The sequence below is a fragment of the Vespa mandarinia genome, chromosome 20, assembly GCF_050613455.1.
Source record: "Vespa mandarinia isolate Hongniang chromosome 20, ASM5061345v1, whole genome shotgun sequence".
Lineage (NCBI taxonomy): Eukaryota > Metazoa > Arthropoda > Insecta > Hymenoptera > Vespidae > Vespa > Vespa mandarinia.
Window position 1 is genome coordinate 2,589,420 of NC_140829.1, and position 17,900 is coordinate 2,607,319.

Here is a 17,900-nt window from a genome sequence, read left to right on the forward strand (position 1 = left end):
GGATTTCCGCCCCGCTACCAAATATGAGGATTGTCATAACATCAGCCAGCTATGTACAGCACTACAAGGTAAACCGTTCGCGCACCCCGAATTTCAACACTAAACGAAGTCCATGATAGGACTTTTAATCGCGCCCGGACACCCACGCAAGTGTTCGGAAAACGGTGACTCTACTCTAAAAAAACGCGTTCGCGAGGTAATCTAATCGAATATTCGAGCAAATATAAACGAAGTCCCCGGTAGGACTTTTAAGTCGCGCCCGCGTTCATTCACGTGAGTTTTAGAAAAACGGTGACTCTACTCTAAATCCGCGTTTTCGATACGAGCAATCAAACGAAATTTAATCGCGCCCGAGAACACCCACGCTTGTGCACGCCGACACGCGCGCCGGTGTTCTTCCTATCCTTCCCGTAATCGCGTGTAAAAATCGATGATGAATCGTGCCAGGCGATGACGGATTCGACCAGAGATGAACCTATGCCTTGATGATTTATCCTGAAAAAAAAAAGATAAGGAAAAAATAAAAAAAAGAAAAGAAAAGGCAGATTGAATATCGCTGCATGATTGCTCGATCATCCCTGAAAAAGAAAAAAGAAAATGAATAAAAGAAAGATAAAAACATAGAAGTAGTTCTTCACGCTGCTGAAACATCAGTCCGCTTCATCTCATGGGTCCTACCTAATTCTTAAAAATTAAAATTAATTAAAATATATTAATAACAAACCTAAAAACATAAAAACATCATTAAAAAGAAATAACATAAATAAATATTAAAAAAACATAATTAAAAAGAAATAACATAATAAAAATCTGAAAAGACATAATGAAAAGAAATAACATATTAATAACATAATTAAAAACATTATTAAAGAACAAAAATGTGAATAATAAAAGAGAGCTGCTGAAAGATATGAAAATAGAAGTAGCGCTTCATGCTGCTGAAATAACAGTCCGCTTCATCTCATGGGTCCTACCTAATGCTTATAAATTACAATTAACAAAAATATATTAATAACATAACTAAAAACATAAAAGCATAAATAAAAAGAAATAACATAAATAAATATTAAAAAGAAATAACATAATTATATTCTGAAAAGACATAATTAAAAAGAAATATAATAAAAATCTGAAAAGACATAATGAAAAGAAATAACATATTAATGACATAATTAAAAACATAATTAAAGAAAAAAAATATGAGATACAAAAGAAAGCTGCAGAAAAACATGAAAATAGAAGCAGATCTACACGATACTGAGACAGCAACCCGCACAGAGGCCCACACCCATGTCCCCATCCCATGGGTCCCACCCGAGACTTATAAATCATAATTAATAATAGTAAATCAGCATGAAAAATATGAAATAGAAAAGAGAGGCTGAAAAAGAGAAGAAAAGAGAAGCAGCTCTATAAGATGCTGAGACAGCAACCCGCACAGAGGGCCTCGCTCACAGGCCCCACCCGTGGGTCCCACACGAGACTAATAAATCATAATTTATAATAGTAAATCAGCATGAAAAATATGAAATAGAAAAGAGAGCCTCACAAAGAGAAGAAAAGAGAAGCAGGTCTATAAGATGCTGAGAAAGCAACCCGCACAGAGGCCCACACCCATGTCCCCATCCCATGGGTCCCACCCGAGACTTATAAATCATAATTTATAATAGTAAATCAGCATGAAAAATATGAAATATAAAAGAGAGCCTGAAAAAGAGAAGAAAAGAGAAGCAGCTCTATAAGATGCTGAGACAGCTACCCGCACAGAGGCCCTCGTCCACAGGCTCCACCCGTGGGTCCCACCCGAGATATATAAATGATAATTAATGAGAGTAAATAAGAATAAATAGAAATCACAGCGGACATAAATGTGTGATAGAAAAATTTCTTTTTCGTTTCTCTGAGAAATTATTGTACAATAGAATTCTGCCATATTTCATCATTCGAAGTATTATTAGTTATATAAAGTGGAAAAATATTAATGTTTAGTTGGAATTAGTTTGAAAAGATAATGGAAAAGTAATACAATATGCAGCCATTCGTTCGGTAATACTTGCATTTAAAAATTTACAATTAAACTTTGCAAGTATTAACGATCCAGGTCTCACCACGTGGAGGTTGCTGCATGTGGAGACCCACGGGCTAACGGTGACTCTACTCTAAAATCCGCGTGCCACGATACCGATCCGCGATACCTTTCCGCTTCAATGCACTGGCTTCTTAACTAACAGGGTATGCGTAGCTTTTGCTACAGCACACCTCTTACAGATAGCTCCACCATTTGCACCGTCCACTTCAGACATAACGGATAATTAAGCACATCTGAATTTGTGCTTTCCGAATTTCGAACAAACAAAGCGCACTCCTTAGAAATACTAATCGCGTCGCGACACTCACATGTGTGTTATAATTACGTAGATTCTACTGTTAAGCCGAAATTCGCGAAGTACCCCCATCGAAATTTTGAAGAAATCAAACGAAGTCCACGGTAGGACCTTTAATCGCGCCCGAACACCCACGCGAGTGTTAGATAAACGATGACTCTACTCTACAATTCGCGTTTTCGATTCGAACAATCAAACGAAGTTTAATCGCGCCCGAGAACACCAACGCCTGTGCCCGCCGACACGCGCGCTGATGTTCTTCCTATCCTTCCCGTATTCGCGCGTAGAAATCGATGATGAATCTTGCCATTCGATGTACCATCCGTCCGCAGATGAACCTATCCTTCGATGACCTATCCTGTAAAAGAAAAAGATAAAAAGGAAATAAAAGAACAAAAAAATATATAAAACAGAACATAATATATATTAACATATATAAAATACAAATAGAAAATAAATATATATAAATAGATAAGAGATCTAGAAAAAGAAACGAAAAGAGAAGCAGCATGCATCATCCCATGGTTCCTACCTAAAGCTTATAAATCATAATTAACAACATAATCAAAAACATAATGAAAAACATAATTAAAAACATTAACTCTTAATGAAACACGTAATTAAATGCATAATTGGAAAGAAACAACATAAATAAATATTAAGAATACATAATAAAAAGGAAATAACATAATAATAACATAATTGAAAACATAATTCAAAAAGAAAAATTTGAGATAGAAACGAGAGCCGAAGAAAGAAAAGAGAGCCCCAGAAAGAGAAGAATAGAGAGCCCCAAAAAGATAAGACAAGAGAAAAAGTTCTCTATGATGCTGAGACAGCAACCCGCACAGAAGCCCTCCCCCACAGGCCCCTCCCATGGGTCCCACCCGAAATACACAAAGGATAATTAATGAGAGTGAATAAGAATAAATAGAAATGACAGTGGACGTAAAAGAGAGATAGAAAAATTTCCTTTTCATTTCTCTGAGAAATTATTGTACAATATATTTCTGTCAAATTTCTTCTTTTGAAGTATTATTAGCTATATAAAATGAAAATATGGTAATGTTTAGTTGGAATTAGTTTGAAAAGATATTGGAAAAGTAATACAATATGCAGCTATTCGTTCGGTAATACTTGCATTTAAAAATTTACAATTAAACTTTGCAAGTATTAACGATCCAGGTCTCACTACGTGGAAGTTGCTGCATGTGGAGACCCACGAGCTAACGGTGACTCTACTTTACTCTAAAATCCGCGTTCCGCGATACCGATCCCTTATGCCTTCCGCTTCGGATATCTTGGGCATGGTACAAAGCTAACAGGAAGTATCTAGCCTTAGCTACAGGGACTCCACTTACAGAAAGCTTAACCGTTCGACACCCTCCGCCTCAGGCATAACGAATTATTAAGCACATCTAAATTCGTGCATCCGAATTTCGAACAATCAAAGTGTATTAATCGCGTTCGCGACACTCACGTGTGTTATAATTACGTAGATTCTACTGTTCTATCCAAATTCGCGAAGTAATCTAATCGATATGTCGAAGAAATCAAACGAAATCCTCGGTAGGACTTCCAATCGCGCATGCGAACTCTTACGTGAGTGTTAGAATAACGGTGACTCTAAGTTGAAATCCGAAGCGCACTCCAAATTTCAACACTAAAACGAAGTCCATAATAGGACTTTTAATCGCGCGCGGACACCCACGCAAGTGTTCGGAAAACGGTGACTCTACTCTAAATAAACTAATCGAATATTCGAGCAAACAAAACGAAGTCCCCGGTAGGACTTTTAATCGCGCACGCGAACACTCACGTGAGTGTTAGAATAACGGTGACTCTAAGTTGAAATCCAAAGTGACATATGCTAACCGGTATTTAGACTTTCCATGATATTTGTCGGGATTTCCGCCCCGCTACCAAATATGAGGATTGTCATAACATCAGCCAGCTATGTACAGCACTACAAGGTAAACCGTTCGCGCACCCCGAATTTCAACACTAAACGAAGTCCATGATAGGACTTTTAATCGCGCCCGGACACCCACGCAAGTGTTCGGAAAACGGTGACTCTACTCTAAAAAAACGCGTTCGCGAGGTAATCTAATCGAATATTCGAGCAAATATAAACGAAGTCCCCGGTAGGACTTTTAAGTCGCGCCCGCGTTCATTCACGTGAGTTTTAGAAAAACGGTGACTCTACTCTAAATCCGCGTTTTCGATACGAGCAATCAAACGAAATTTAATCGCGCCCGAGAACACCCACGCTTGTGCACGCCGACACGCGCGCCGGTGTTCTTCCTATCCTTCCCGTAATCGCGTGTAAAAATCGATGATGAATCGTGCCAGGCGATGACGGATTCGACCAGAGATGAACCTATGCCTTGATGATTTATCCTGAAAAAAAAAAGATAAGGAAAAAATAAGAAAAAGAAAAGAAAAGGCAGATTGAATATCGCTGCATGATTGCTCGATCATCCCTGAAAAAGAAAAAAGAAAATGAATAAAAGAAAGATAAAGACATAGAAGTAGTTCTGCACGCTGCTGAAACATCAGTCCGCTTCATCTCATGGGTCCTACCTAATTCTTAAAAATTAAAATTAATTAAAATATATTAATAACAAACCTAAAAACATAAAAACATCATTAAAAAGAAATAACATAAATAAATATTAAAAAAACATAATTAAAAAGAAATAACATAATAAAAATCTGAAAAGACATAATGAAAAGAAATAACATATTAATAACATAATTAAAAACATTATTAAAGAACAAAAATGTGAATAATAGAAGAGAGCTGCTGAAAGATATGAAAATAGATGTAGCTCTTCATGCTGCTGAAATAACAGTCCGCTTCATCTCATGGGTCCTACCTAATGCTTAAAAATTAAAATTAATTAGAATATATTAATAACAAACCTAAAAACATAAAAACATCGTTAAATAGAAATAACATAAATAAATATTAAAAAAACATAATTAAAAAGAAATAACATAATAAAAATCTGAAAAGACATAATGAAAAGAAATAACATATTAATAACATAATTAAAAACATAATTAAAGAAGAAAAATATGAATAATAAAAGAGAGCTGCTGAATGATAAGAAAGAAGTAGCTCTGCATGCAGCTGAAACAACAGTCCGCTTCATCTAATGGTTCCAATCTAAAACCTGTAAACCATAATTAATAAGAATATATTAAAAACATAATTAAAACCATAAAAACATAATTAAAAAGAAATAACAAATAAATATTAAAGAAACATAATTAAAAAGAAATAACATAATAAAAATCTGAAAAGACATAGTGAAAAGAAATAACATATTAATAACATAATTAAAAACATAATTAAATAAGAAAAATATTAAATAGAAAAGAAAACTGCAGAAAGACAAGAAAATAGAAGCAGCTCTACGCGATGCTAAGAGAGCAACCCGCACAGAGGCCCACACCCATGTCCCCATCCCATGGGTCCCACCCGAGACTAATAAATCATAATTTATAATAGTAAATAAGAATGAAAAATAAGAAATAGAAAAGAGAGCCCCACAAAGAGAGGAAAAGAGAAGCAGCTCTATAAGATGCTGAGACAGCAACCCATACAGAGCCACACACCCATGGGCCCCTCCCATGGGTTCCACCTGAGATATATATAGAGGATAATTAATGGCAGTAAATAAGAAAAAATAGAAATGACAATAATTATACGAACGATAAAATGCTAAATTTAATTCGATTAAACTTAAGAAAAATAAACGATTAATATAAATAAATATTATTCTTTCTGAAAGAAATATTATTATATTTATTAATCGATAGTAAATGACAATACATGTATATGATTTTTATAACGTTGCTAAGAATATCTTATTGTTTAAATATTAATTAATTATACTTTACGTATATTGTACGTTGTTTATATGTTAAGATAATCCTATTTATTAATTATTCCTTTTCATGTTCGCTATCTCACGACTTAGACCTAGCTGAAAAGAAATAAGGAAAAAGAAAGAATATGTATATATGTATATTAATTATACGAACGATAAAATTCTGAATTTAATTTAATTAAACTTAAAAGCTAAGAAAAAGAAAATATTAATTAAAAAAGAATGAAAAATTCTGAATACTGATCTAAAGAAATATTATATTACTTTTACATTTCATAGATATGTGATTTTAATATAGAACTCGATTTTATTAAAATAAAATTATAAATTGAATTGAACTTTAGAAAAGAAAAAATGTGTTAAATTTATCAATCGACTTTAACGTAAAATTTGATTTTATTAAACTAGAATCATAAATTCAATTAAGTTTAAAAAAAAAGTTTAATATTAAAAAGACATAAAATATGAAATATGAAATATTATTTATATGGAATATTATTTACGGAAAGTTACTTCGTCTCAGTTTTTTAAATTTACACCCGTACACCCATCGCCATAAGAGCATTTTGAGTGACAACATGGTAAAATTAAAATACTAACATAGTAAAACTAAGAGCCATTCTCGAAAGTTCCTAGTGAACCTTCGAAAATAACTCAATAGCCTAATAGTTGTCCTTTTGAGCCACATGTTGTCTTCGACACATAGCCTCTTCTTTGGTTCGTGCCTCAACCTAATCGATTATCACTCTAAAACTGTAACGACAAAATTTGATTCCAAATTCTAAGATATGAAAGAAAATCCTAATACAACCCTAACGAATCTGAAAACTTATTAATATCCTTTCGAAAGATACTTTTTCGCTGCGTGGGAGAAATTAGATATTAATTATAAAAAAAATTAGAAATTAGATAATAGTATATTAATTGCTGAAAATCCTGAATTAAAAAATAATTAATTTATCATCTAGGCTTACGGACTACGTCTCTTTGTTTTTTAGCAATCATTCTACTCGATTTTTCTCTTTCAAAACCAATGACTCTATCGAGACTTTTTTTGTATCAATTTAAATTGATTAAATATTTAATTAATAAGTATTTAAAAATATAAAGCAAACCCTTGGACGTTCCTTCTTACAAACGAATATTTTAATTATTGTAATAAAATCATCCACAGTTTCGTTTGTAATCTAGAGACTATCCATCGCGAGTGTCTTCTTACTCGTTCCTTATTAGAACTTATGAATATCGATTCTTTACTTATTTCCGCGCGAGTAAAATATTCAAAAATGTATTAAAATATTCAAAATCTCAAATAATTATAAACGCGTTTGAGCAAGAAGACCCTATCCTGATCTAATAAATAAATGAAAAAATAAGAAACCATTCACGAGTAAATCTCCGAAGAAATTTACTCGTGGTCACTCAATGCTCTTTTACTAATTAATTACAACCAATCACCCGTGCCAATTCGGACCTTTCGTCCTCGACATGATTGAGTGATTGGAGGGACTTAAAAATTCACTCACTACTTAAGAAGTTCTGCGATGGCTCCAAAACACTCGTTCAGATCGAATTTGAGAGTGGTCGTTTCGTATATGGTTGAAAATTAGGTAGGTCGACACCGAAGTTGATCAAGATTCTCTTCAATGATGCACTGACTCTATTACGCGATAAACATACTTTAACGAACGTTCACTGAATTTACTTCACGAAACTTTACTATCTTTTATAAATAAACAGTCTGTGCGACTGATAAAAAAGCAAAACACTTCGAAAACAAACACTGACTCTAACGATTGTATTGCACGCAATCGATGCAAATACACTTGTTTAAATCGCGAAAACCCGAACGAACAAACACCGCTTCGCAATATTCTTATTTCAGCGATACAAAAATTCGATTATACCATTGATTCGCGCGCGATTACAATAATATTCTGAAACAAAAAAATAAAAACAAAATTATTACAATCACTGTTATAATAAGAAAATGTATAAATTATTGAAGAAATATGAGATATAAAAATATACTTATCGTAAATATACGTTGATAATTACAGCAAAGACACCCAGCGAGACTTTCGATGATTAATCGTCAAAGGACAAAGACGAACTGATCCTATAACCGTCCAAGTCAACACAAAGAGAGTATAATTAAATAAAAAAAAAAAAAGAAAAACAATCCCGAGATTAAAATTTTGAAGTATTGGTACTTTATATTTAAATTATTAATGATTACCCAAGCGTTTCCGTTATTTCAATGTTTAAACGAATGTGCTATTGTTTAAATATTTTTTATTGTAGTCCATGTATAATAAAAAATGTTTAAATTGTTTATTTCTCGCGATTTTTGATCTTTGTAACGTTTAAACGAATGTACTATTGGTTAAATATTAGTGTATTCAATACACGTACATTAAAAATTGTTTAAATAATCGAAAAATTACCGAAATTATTGATTTATAAGTTTTCCCGATTAGAAATAGAGAGTATTGATGTGCACTGGTCGGAGTGCAAAAGAAAACTAACTCGCGTATCGTCAAAGTTAATCGAAGGATCGTTTATGTTTATATTGCACAAGGCCAACAACCGCGAGTTTAATATTTTAAGTATAGGAATTTTATTTTAAAATTATTTTCAGTTTCTCACGAGTTTCCGTCTTTTTAATGTTGAACGAATGAACTATTGTTTAAATATTAGTGTATTGTACTACACGTACATTAAAAATTGTTTAAATAATCGAAAAATTACCGAAATTATTGATTTATAAGTTTTCCCGATTAGAAATAGAGAGTATTGATATGCACTGGTCGGAGTGCAAAAGAAAATTAACTCGCAAATCGTTAAAGTTAATCGAAGGATCGTTTATGTTTATATTGGACAAGACCAACAACCGCGAGTTTAAAATTTTAAGGATAGGAAATTTTATTTGAAAATTATTTTCAGTTTCTCACGAGTTTCCGTCTTTTTAATGTTGAACGAATGAACTATTGTTTAAATATTAGTGTATTGTACTACACGTCCATTAAAAATTGTTTAAATAATCGAAAAATTACCGAAATTATTGATTTATAAGTTTTCCCGATTAGAAATAGAGAGTACTGATGTGCACTGGTCGGAGTGCAAAAGAAAACTAACTCGCGTATCGTCAAAGTTAATCGAAGGATCGTTTATGTTTATATTGCACAAGGCCAACAACCGCGAGTTTAAAATTTTAAGGATAGGAAATTTTATTTGAAAATTATTTTCAGTTTCCTATGCGTTTCCGTCTTTTCAATGTTGAACGAATGAATTATTGTTTAAATATTAGTGTATTGTACTGCGCGTCCATTAAAAATTGTTTAAATAATCGGAAAATTACCGAAATTAATGATTTATAAGTTTTCCCGATTAGAAATAGAGAGTATTGATGTGCACTGGTCGGAGTGCAAAAGAAAACTAACTCGCGTATCGTCGAAGTTAATCGAAGGATCGTTTATGTTTATATTGCACAAGGCCAACAACCGCGTGTTTAAAATTTTAAGGATAGGAAATTTTATTTGAAAATTATTTTCAGTTTCCTATGCGTTTCCGTCTTTTCAATGTTGAACGAATGAATTATTGTTTAAATATTAGTGTATTATACTGCGCGTCCATTAAAAATTGTTTAAATAATCGGAAAATTACCGAAATTAATGATTTATAAGTTTTCCCGATTAGAAATAGAGAGTATTGATGTGCACTGGTCGGAGTGCAAAAGAAAACTAACTCGCGTATCGTCAAAGTTAATCGAAGGATCGTTTATGTTTATATTGCACAAGGCCAACAACCGCGAGTTTAATATTTTAAGTATAGGAATTTTATTTTAAAATTATTTTCAGTTTCTCACGAGTTTCCGTCTTTTTAATGTTGAACGAATGAACTATTGTTTAAATATTAGTGTATTGTACTACACGTACATTAAAAATTGTTTAAATAATCGAAAAATTACCGAAATTATTGATGTATAAGTTTTCCCGATTAGAAATAGAGAGTATTGATGTGCACTGGTCGGAGTGCAAAAGAAAACTAATTCGCGAATCGTTAAAGTTAATCGAAGGATCGTTTATGTTTATATTGCACAAGGCCAACAACCGCGAGTTTAATATTTTAAGTATAGGAATTTTATTTTAAAATTATTTTCAGTTTCTCACGAGTTTCCGTCTTTTTAATGTTGAACGAATGAACTATTGTTTAAATATTAGTGTATTGTACTACACGTACATTAAAAATTGTTTAAATAATCGAAAAATTACCGAAATTATTGATGTATAAGTTTTCCCGATTAGAAATAGAGAGTATTGATGTGCACTGGTCGGAGTGCAAAAGAAAACTAATTCGCGAATCGTTAAAGTTAATCGAAGGATCGTTTATGTTTATATTGCACAAGGCCAACAACCGCGAGTTTAATATTTTAAGTATAGGAATTTTATTTTAAAATTATTTTCAGTTTCTCACGAGTTTCCGTCTTTTTAATGTTTAAATGAATGAACTATTGTTTAAATATTAGTGTATTGTACTACACGTACATTAAAACTTGTTTAAATAATCGAAAAATTTCTGAAATTATTGATTTATAAGTTTTCCCGATTAGAAATAGAGAGTATTGATGTGCACTGGTCGGAGTGCAAAAGAAAACTAACTCGCGTATCGTCAAAGTTAATCGAAGGATCGTTTGTTTATATTGCACAAGGCCAACAACCGCGAGTTTAATATTTTAAGTATAGGAATTTTATTTTAAAATTATTTTCAGTTTCTCACGAGTTTCCGTCTTTTTAATGTTTAAATGAATGAACTATTGTTTAAATATTAGTGTATTGTACTGCATGTCCATTAAAAATAGTTTAAATAATCGAAAAATTACCGAAATTATTGATTTATAAGTTTTCCCGATTAGAAATAGAGAGTATTGATGTGCACTGGTCGGAGTGCAAAAAAAAACTAACTCGCGAATCGTTAAAGTTAATCGAAGAATCGTTTATGTTTATATTGCACAAGGCCAACAACACCGAGATTAAAATTTTGAAGTATTGATATTTTTAATTAAATTTATTTACTTCTCGCGGGTTTGAATTTTTGTTATGTTTAAAAGAATGTACTATTGGTTAAATTTTACTTTATTGTACTCCATGTACATTGGAAATTGTTTAAATAATTGAAAAATTAACGAAAGTATTAATTTATAAGTTTCTTCGTTTAGGAAGAGAGAGTGTTGATGTGCACTCGTCGAAGTACAAAAGAAAACTAAGTGAGTGATCGTCAAAGTTATGAAAAAGCATGTTTATGTTTATATTACACAAGGCCAACAAACTCTAGATGAAAATTTTTATGTATTGAAATTTTAAATCAAAATTATTTGTTTCTCGAATGTTACAATATTTGTAATGTTTAAGCGTAGATATTATTGTTTAAATATTATAATCGTAGAAATAAATCATCTATCGATTATTTATTATTCCTAATATGACCTTAAGTTGAAGCGCTATAGAAGTTGTAGTAATACTTGTAAATTTATCGAACACCAAGAAAAATAATACTAATTCTTTGTTTCTTCTTTAGAACAATGATAAAAATTGTATAAATTATAATTGAATATTTTTACGTATTAATAATATTATCAAGTTAGATTGCAATTATTTCTGACGAGCCTGTAAGGTAGATCAAATTGAATTCTTACATTTGTTAATGTTTGTATCTTCTATATAATAAAATGATCGAGTAATAGTCATCGAATTATAAAATAATATTGAATTATATTTACCATATAAAAGTATGATTAGGAATGTAGAAAATGTGAATACTTTATTGTTTAATTCGATATGAAATGAAAACATTTTGAACAACATATTAAGATATGTAGCCAGCCATTTGTTAGGTTAATGTTTGCGTTGTAACATTGGCATATGATATATATATCGGCATTAATACATCGATATATAAGTATTGATTTCGATATATCGCATATAATGTCGATCCAGATCCAATCACGTAGAGATTGTTGTATATGGAGATTTACTACCTAAAACAGTACTGATTGTGTATCTTGCGAGTTATATCATGGGTAAGGAAATATACTAGTGTTTAAATATTATCTCGTCGTACGCCGTGTAACATTGTACATTGTTTAAATAATTAAGAAATCATCGTTAATTAAATAATCATCGATTATTATTTTATACAAAATATTTGACAAAATCTTATTTATTTTCTTGCAAATTTATGTAGCAATTATTTTAGTTATCAATTATATTCATTATTTGTTGTATATATGTATCTTATCTAGCACAGATCATAACGACAGGCACATCATCATCAAAGAATATAAATATAAGTAATTAAAAAATACTTTCTAAACTGTTTACTATACCTATACACTAGTCAGGTTGTTATTATTGTTTGAGATATAAACTATAAAAGTTTATACACCGATATGATAATCACGTGGCAGAGTGTTCCACGTTCACGATTGTAGGTTATAAACTTACTACTGAAGACTCATACACTTTGTGCTTCCGAGAGGTGATAAATATCCTTAAATATTACACGTTATATGTTAAGAATAAAATATTGCCTATTAAGCCAAATAGCACAGTTATTTATCTATATAGTATTTAAAAAAATATATATATATGACTTGATGTAGATTCAATAAAAATGTAATTATACGTAAATATATATAAATATAACATTTACAATTGTTTTGATTTGTTGAATATAGAAATAATAATTAATATTTTATGAGTCATTAATAAATGATAAATCAAAATAATACAGGCTACAATATTAATTAACTGAATGTATCATAAAAGAATGTTTTCATTCCGTTTCTAAAATATCATCTATATCCGCTTCTAGATTAGTATCATTAGTAATGGGTAATGTCTTTTGTGATTCAATAGAATTAAATTCTTTCTTTTGTAAATTTCTCGGTGTTGGCAATGGAAATTTTATACCATTAACTTTAGAATTTACTGCCAATTTTGGACTCAAATTTTCTAAACTTGAACTACTAATACTAATCGAACTTAAATAAGGATATTGTGCACTTTTATTATCTTGAGTCTCGTCCTTTTTATTATTTTCTAAAATAGAAGCCGAAGGAAACATTGCTTCAATAGATCCTATAGGTTTTTTTCGAGATATAAGTAGCTAAAAAATATATATATACATATATATAGTTTGAATAAATCTTTAGAAAAAATTTGTAAAATATATTCGATTATATGTAGTAGGATTATTCATAGGTTACCTGCTTTTCTATTTTTTTTGAAATTTCTGCTATTTTTTCAGCTTGTGTAGTCTTTAATACAATATTATCAGCACTAGGAGACTTCCGTTTTTGAAGCTGTGTTTTTTCATCAGAAATACTTTCAATAAAAACAAAGATAAACATTATAGCAAAGTGTATTTGTTGATAATTATATCTATCATAATATAATACCTTGAAATATTCCAATCACTATCATTTAATTCTGTCTGTTGAGATGAAGACGATAATTCTTTATCTTTCTTATCCTTTAGATTGAAAAGTACTTTTTTTTTTATTGAATTACCTACTGTAACTGTTGTAGATTTTAAAGAACCTTTATTATGTTTTGGTGAAATAATAAAACTTTGTATTACTTCTTGTCGTTTCAACAAACTAATTGAGTCATTTTGGTTTGGAGTAGATGTCTTCCGAGGTTCCCCATTCATAAATTGTATTATGTTTGAAGAAGTTTCTTGTATCTGATTTTTGTCATTTGTACGCAAATCTAACATAGAATTTGAACGTTTCTGTGAATTTAGAAACTTTGGAAACGTATCATTTTCATTAATTTCATTGTTTTCTTTTTCATCAACATTTTTTGATATGTACTCATTTTCTTTTGGTACAATTGAAGGCTTTCTTGGAATTTTATATGTATCATGTGCATTTAAACTTTTTAATTCCTCATCTTCTAAATTCGTTTTGAATTTTTTTGGTGATATATCTGACCATTATAAGAAAGAGATTTAATTATTTTAATTACAAATAAATATAATATATATATATACTTACAAGAGCTTTTTGGTATGCTAAAAGTTTTCATAGCTTTAGATTTTACATTAGTTACAAGTTTATCTAATGGTGATCTTTTAACTGATTTAGATTGATGTGATGTACTATTTTTAATAGAAATTCTATGAAGAACTTCTTTAAGTATGTTATGTTTTATTTCATTATATTTAAGAAATTTCTGTAATATAAATTAACCTTACATTTGATAAACAAGAATACTTTTTACATAGAAATAACATTACTTTTGATATAATTTACCTTAGAATATATACTTTGATGATGTCGAATAATCTTCATTTTTTGTTTATACGATATTTGAGGTATTTCATTCCATTCTGGATCTATTCCTAAATCACGTAATTTTTTCTGGAATGTTTCTAGTATATCCTTTTTTAATTTTTCAGGAAAAAAACTATTATTTTGAGAGGTCTCTGTAGATTTAAGTAAAGAAGATATTACTTCATTTTTATTTGACAATACATTGTTTTTTTTAACACTGACAACTTCAGAATCACTTCCTGTTTCTGATTCTGTTGTAGTATAACTTGATGTTACAGAACTTATGCCAACTTCAACATCAAGAAAATTTTTTGATATTTTATGATTTTCTACATTAATTTTATTTATTTTAGAATCAACATTTTCTGAATTTGACTCTGTGGATTCATTCTTGTCATTTAAAATACTTGGAAAACTTTCTCTATTTGAATGTATCTTAATGAAAGGATTTTTGGAATGTTTTTGTACAAGTTTTGATTTATGATTTATCTGATTTTCATTTTTTATTTCAGATACCTTAACTACATCAAAACTTTCAAATCTTTTAGAAGTTTTATCCGTAGATTTAAATTGCTCTTTCAATCTTTTCTCTTGTGCCTTATAATCAACACTATTTAATACTTTATCAGACTGTTTAGTTTCATTGTAATTTTGTGAAATTTTTGGTACTAACAATACTGATTCATCTCTGGACTTCTGTTTTAACATACTATTCGTATTTTCAATACGAATTTTGTCTGCATCCCCATTTTCGGCAATTTTCGTATTTTGAAAATGTGTGCTTTTATCATCTTTTATCATTGGTGTGATAATATTTTTTGTCTTTATATTATTAAAATATTTATTTAAATCCGTTTGTATTTGTGAATTTTGTAATCCATGAGACAATGAACTTAGCTGTTTACTTTGTTCTATTAAAATACTTGATTGATCTTTAGATTGTTTTTCTAGGGCATTAACTTTAAATTCATATTCAGTTTTTATAAATTCAGCTGCCTGTTGTGTCAATTTTAATTCTGAAGTTATTTTCTCTATATCTATACGATGCTGATGTTCCATCTGCTGTATTTTGGATTTCCAATGATTCTCTTGCATTCTAAGTTTATCATGCATTTTTTCTATATCAGGAGTAAGCTGAAAATGATATTATAAAAAAAAAATATAACGAAGTTCATTAATATGCATGAACTTATAGTATATTATTTGTTTATGTACCTTTTCAAGAAGTTGATTTCTTAATCTCTCTATTTCTCTTTCTTGTTGACTTATTAATAACTTAACATTAATCTCAGGTACATTATCATGTACTTTATAAGGACTCTCATTTCTATGTCTCAAATTCTGTAAACAATATAGATTTTAAAATAGAATTAAGATATTTAAAAGATATAAAATGTAGAAATAAAGCACTCAAACCAACATTGATTTCAGATAAAAGTAAACTTTTCAAATCATTAATTTCTTCATTATTTTTTATTTGTTGTCTTTCAATTAATTCATATTTATTTACATTATATCTACCATCGTTTTCGCTTTCATTTTCTTTATCCTTATTGTCTATTTTAACACCATTTGATATTTTATCAGATTCATTTTTTATAACTTTCTCAGCTTGATTAAGTCTTTCCTTTAACAATTTTATTTCATTATGTAATTTTTCAGTTTCAATTTTATAATGATCATGTACAGGTGATATTTCTGTAGATAAATCAGTCGTATATGGATGACGGCGAGCTATGTGAGCTTTAACAAATGTAATAGAAATAAATGATTTTGGACAATGTGGACACTAAAAATATAAGAATATATTTTATTAAAATTTATAATATCTTTGTTTAGCAACACATATTATTTATACATTTAACATAATTTGTAAATGTATTACTTTATGTATTTCACCATTAGAATCTCCAATTTTTGTTTCAATCATTCTATTCCTTTCTTTAGCTTTATCTTTTAAATTCTTTATTATTTCTTCCAATGCCGTAATTTCTTTTCTAAGTTTATGATTGTCTTCAATTTTTAATTTCAATTCGTCCTTTAATATTATTACACTTTGATCTAAATACTGTTTACAATAAAGCAAATATTCGACTGCTAATTGTGCAAGACGAAAAACTTTTACAAAGTTTGAATCTAATATTTTTAAATCGTATTCATTTTTCAAGTTATAATTTATTACATTATTAATATTTTCATCTACAGTTATAAAGTCTCTTTCAATTATCACCCTGTCTATGTCAATAGAATCTGAAATAATAATATTAATCTTAATAAGCTTAACAATTATATAAATGAATATATATAATGTATTATGAAAAAAAAAATATCAACATACCTATGTGATTCCAATCTATATGAATTCTAGATTTATGTGTATTGAAATGAAAGCCTGATTCTTTGGCAAGTTTTGGAAAATTGTGATACCACTTAGTGCCGATATGAAATGAAAATGCCATTATTTTATTTACAATTATACTTGGATTAAATAACAATACACCAAATCTTGATAAAAACTTTTTTACATAAGTATACTATATTTATCAACGAAAATAATCAAAAATTGGATAAAAATCTATGAGAATGTATAATACAAAATTTTAACATTATTGATATATTCGATATTATATAAATACATATATTTATATATAAATGTATATACAATAGATCTCTTGAATTTATAAACTAGTACATCATCTTTGTACTTTGTACTTGCAAATGAAAAATATAAACAGTTATTTTTGACAGATGGCTATCGTAAGAAAAACGCCATCTGCTAGCAATTGAGAATAGTTTCAAGATACAAGCGATTTAATATGATTCATTATATTAATAGAATTAAAAAAAAAAAAAAAGAAAAAAGAAGAAAAAGAATATTTTGTGACTAATATTATAATTTTTATATTCAATAAATATTAAGTCAACGAATTTGAAATAATAAATAAAGTAAAATGTATTTATTTTCCGATCTAATAGAAAATTTATCGATTCTTGAAAATCTTTTCGCATTAGACATATCTAATTTAGCAATTTATCTAATTTATCGCATATGATATAATAATATATTAGGATAATAATGTAATAATATATATACATATATATGATTATAATATAATTTTATAAATATATATTATAATATTTTTATATTATTATATATTACATGCAATTTTATTGTACTTTAGACATATGATAACAGTTTTCATTGATAGAATGATAAAAGCACTTTTTTTTATATTATCTGAGAAATGTATTTATCTTATTCTTTTCATCTTGCTATAT

The 17,900-nt window shown here is 29.3% G+C and overlaps 1 protein-coding gene across 2 annotated transcripts; it reads right to left on the minus strand.

The window, feature by feature from the left end:
• Positions 1 to 12,100: 12,100 nt before the first annotated feature.
• On the minus strand, positions 12,101 to 17,362 carry DZIP1 (DAZ interacting zinc finger protein 1). Of its 2 annotated transcripts, XR_014983373.1 has the most exons (10): positions 16,960 to 17,362; positions 16,507 to 16,871; positions 16,042 to 16,410; positions 15,837 to 15,962; positions 14,601 to 15,755; positions 14,343 to 14,520; positions 13,743 to 14,274; positions 13,551 to 13,668; positions 12,669 to 13,450; positions 12,103 to 12,320 (listed from the first exon to the last, which is right to left on the minus strand). XR_014983373.1 is itself a non-coding variant. In XM_035879194.2 (9 exons), exons 1-9 carry the CDS (start codon positions 17,078 to 17,080, stop codon positions 13,118 to 13,120), a joined length of 3,297 nt encoding a protein of 1,098 aa, XP_035735087.2. In that variant the 5' UTR covers positions 17,081 to 17,362; the 3' UTR covers positions 12,101 to 13,117. The 2 variants fall into 2 exon arrangements, 1 of the variants encoding a protein (XP_035735087.2); XM_035879194.2 differs by having other exon boundaries at positions 12,101 to 13,450.
• Between the last annotated feature and the right edge of the window lie 538 nt (positions 17,363 to 17,900).

Coding starts and splice junctions, on each gene's coding strand:
- DZIP1 (XM_035879194.2), bottom strand. CDS start 17,080: ATGGCATTTTCATTTCATATCGGCACTAAGTGGTATCACAATTTTCCA. Junction 16,872..16,959: donor TATAGATTGGAATCACATAG/GTATGTTGATAT, acceptor TTATTATTTCAG/ATTCTATTGACATAGACAGG. Junction 13,669..13,742: donor AGTGATTGGAATATTTCAAG/GTATTATATTAT, acceptor TTTTATTGAAAG/TATTTCTGATGAAAAAACAC.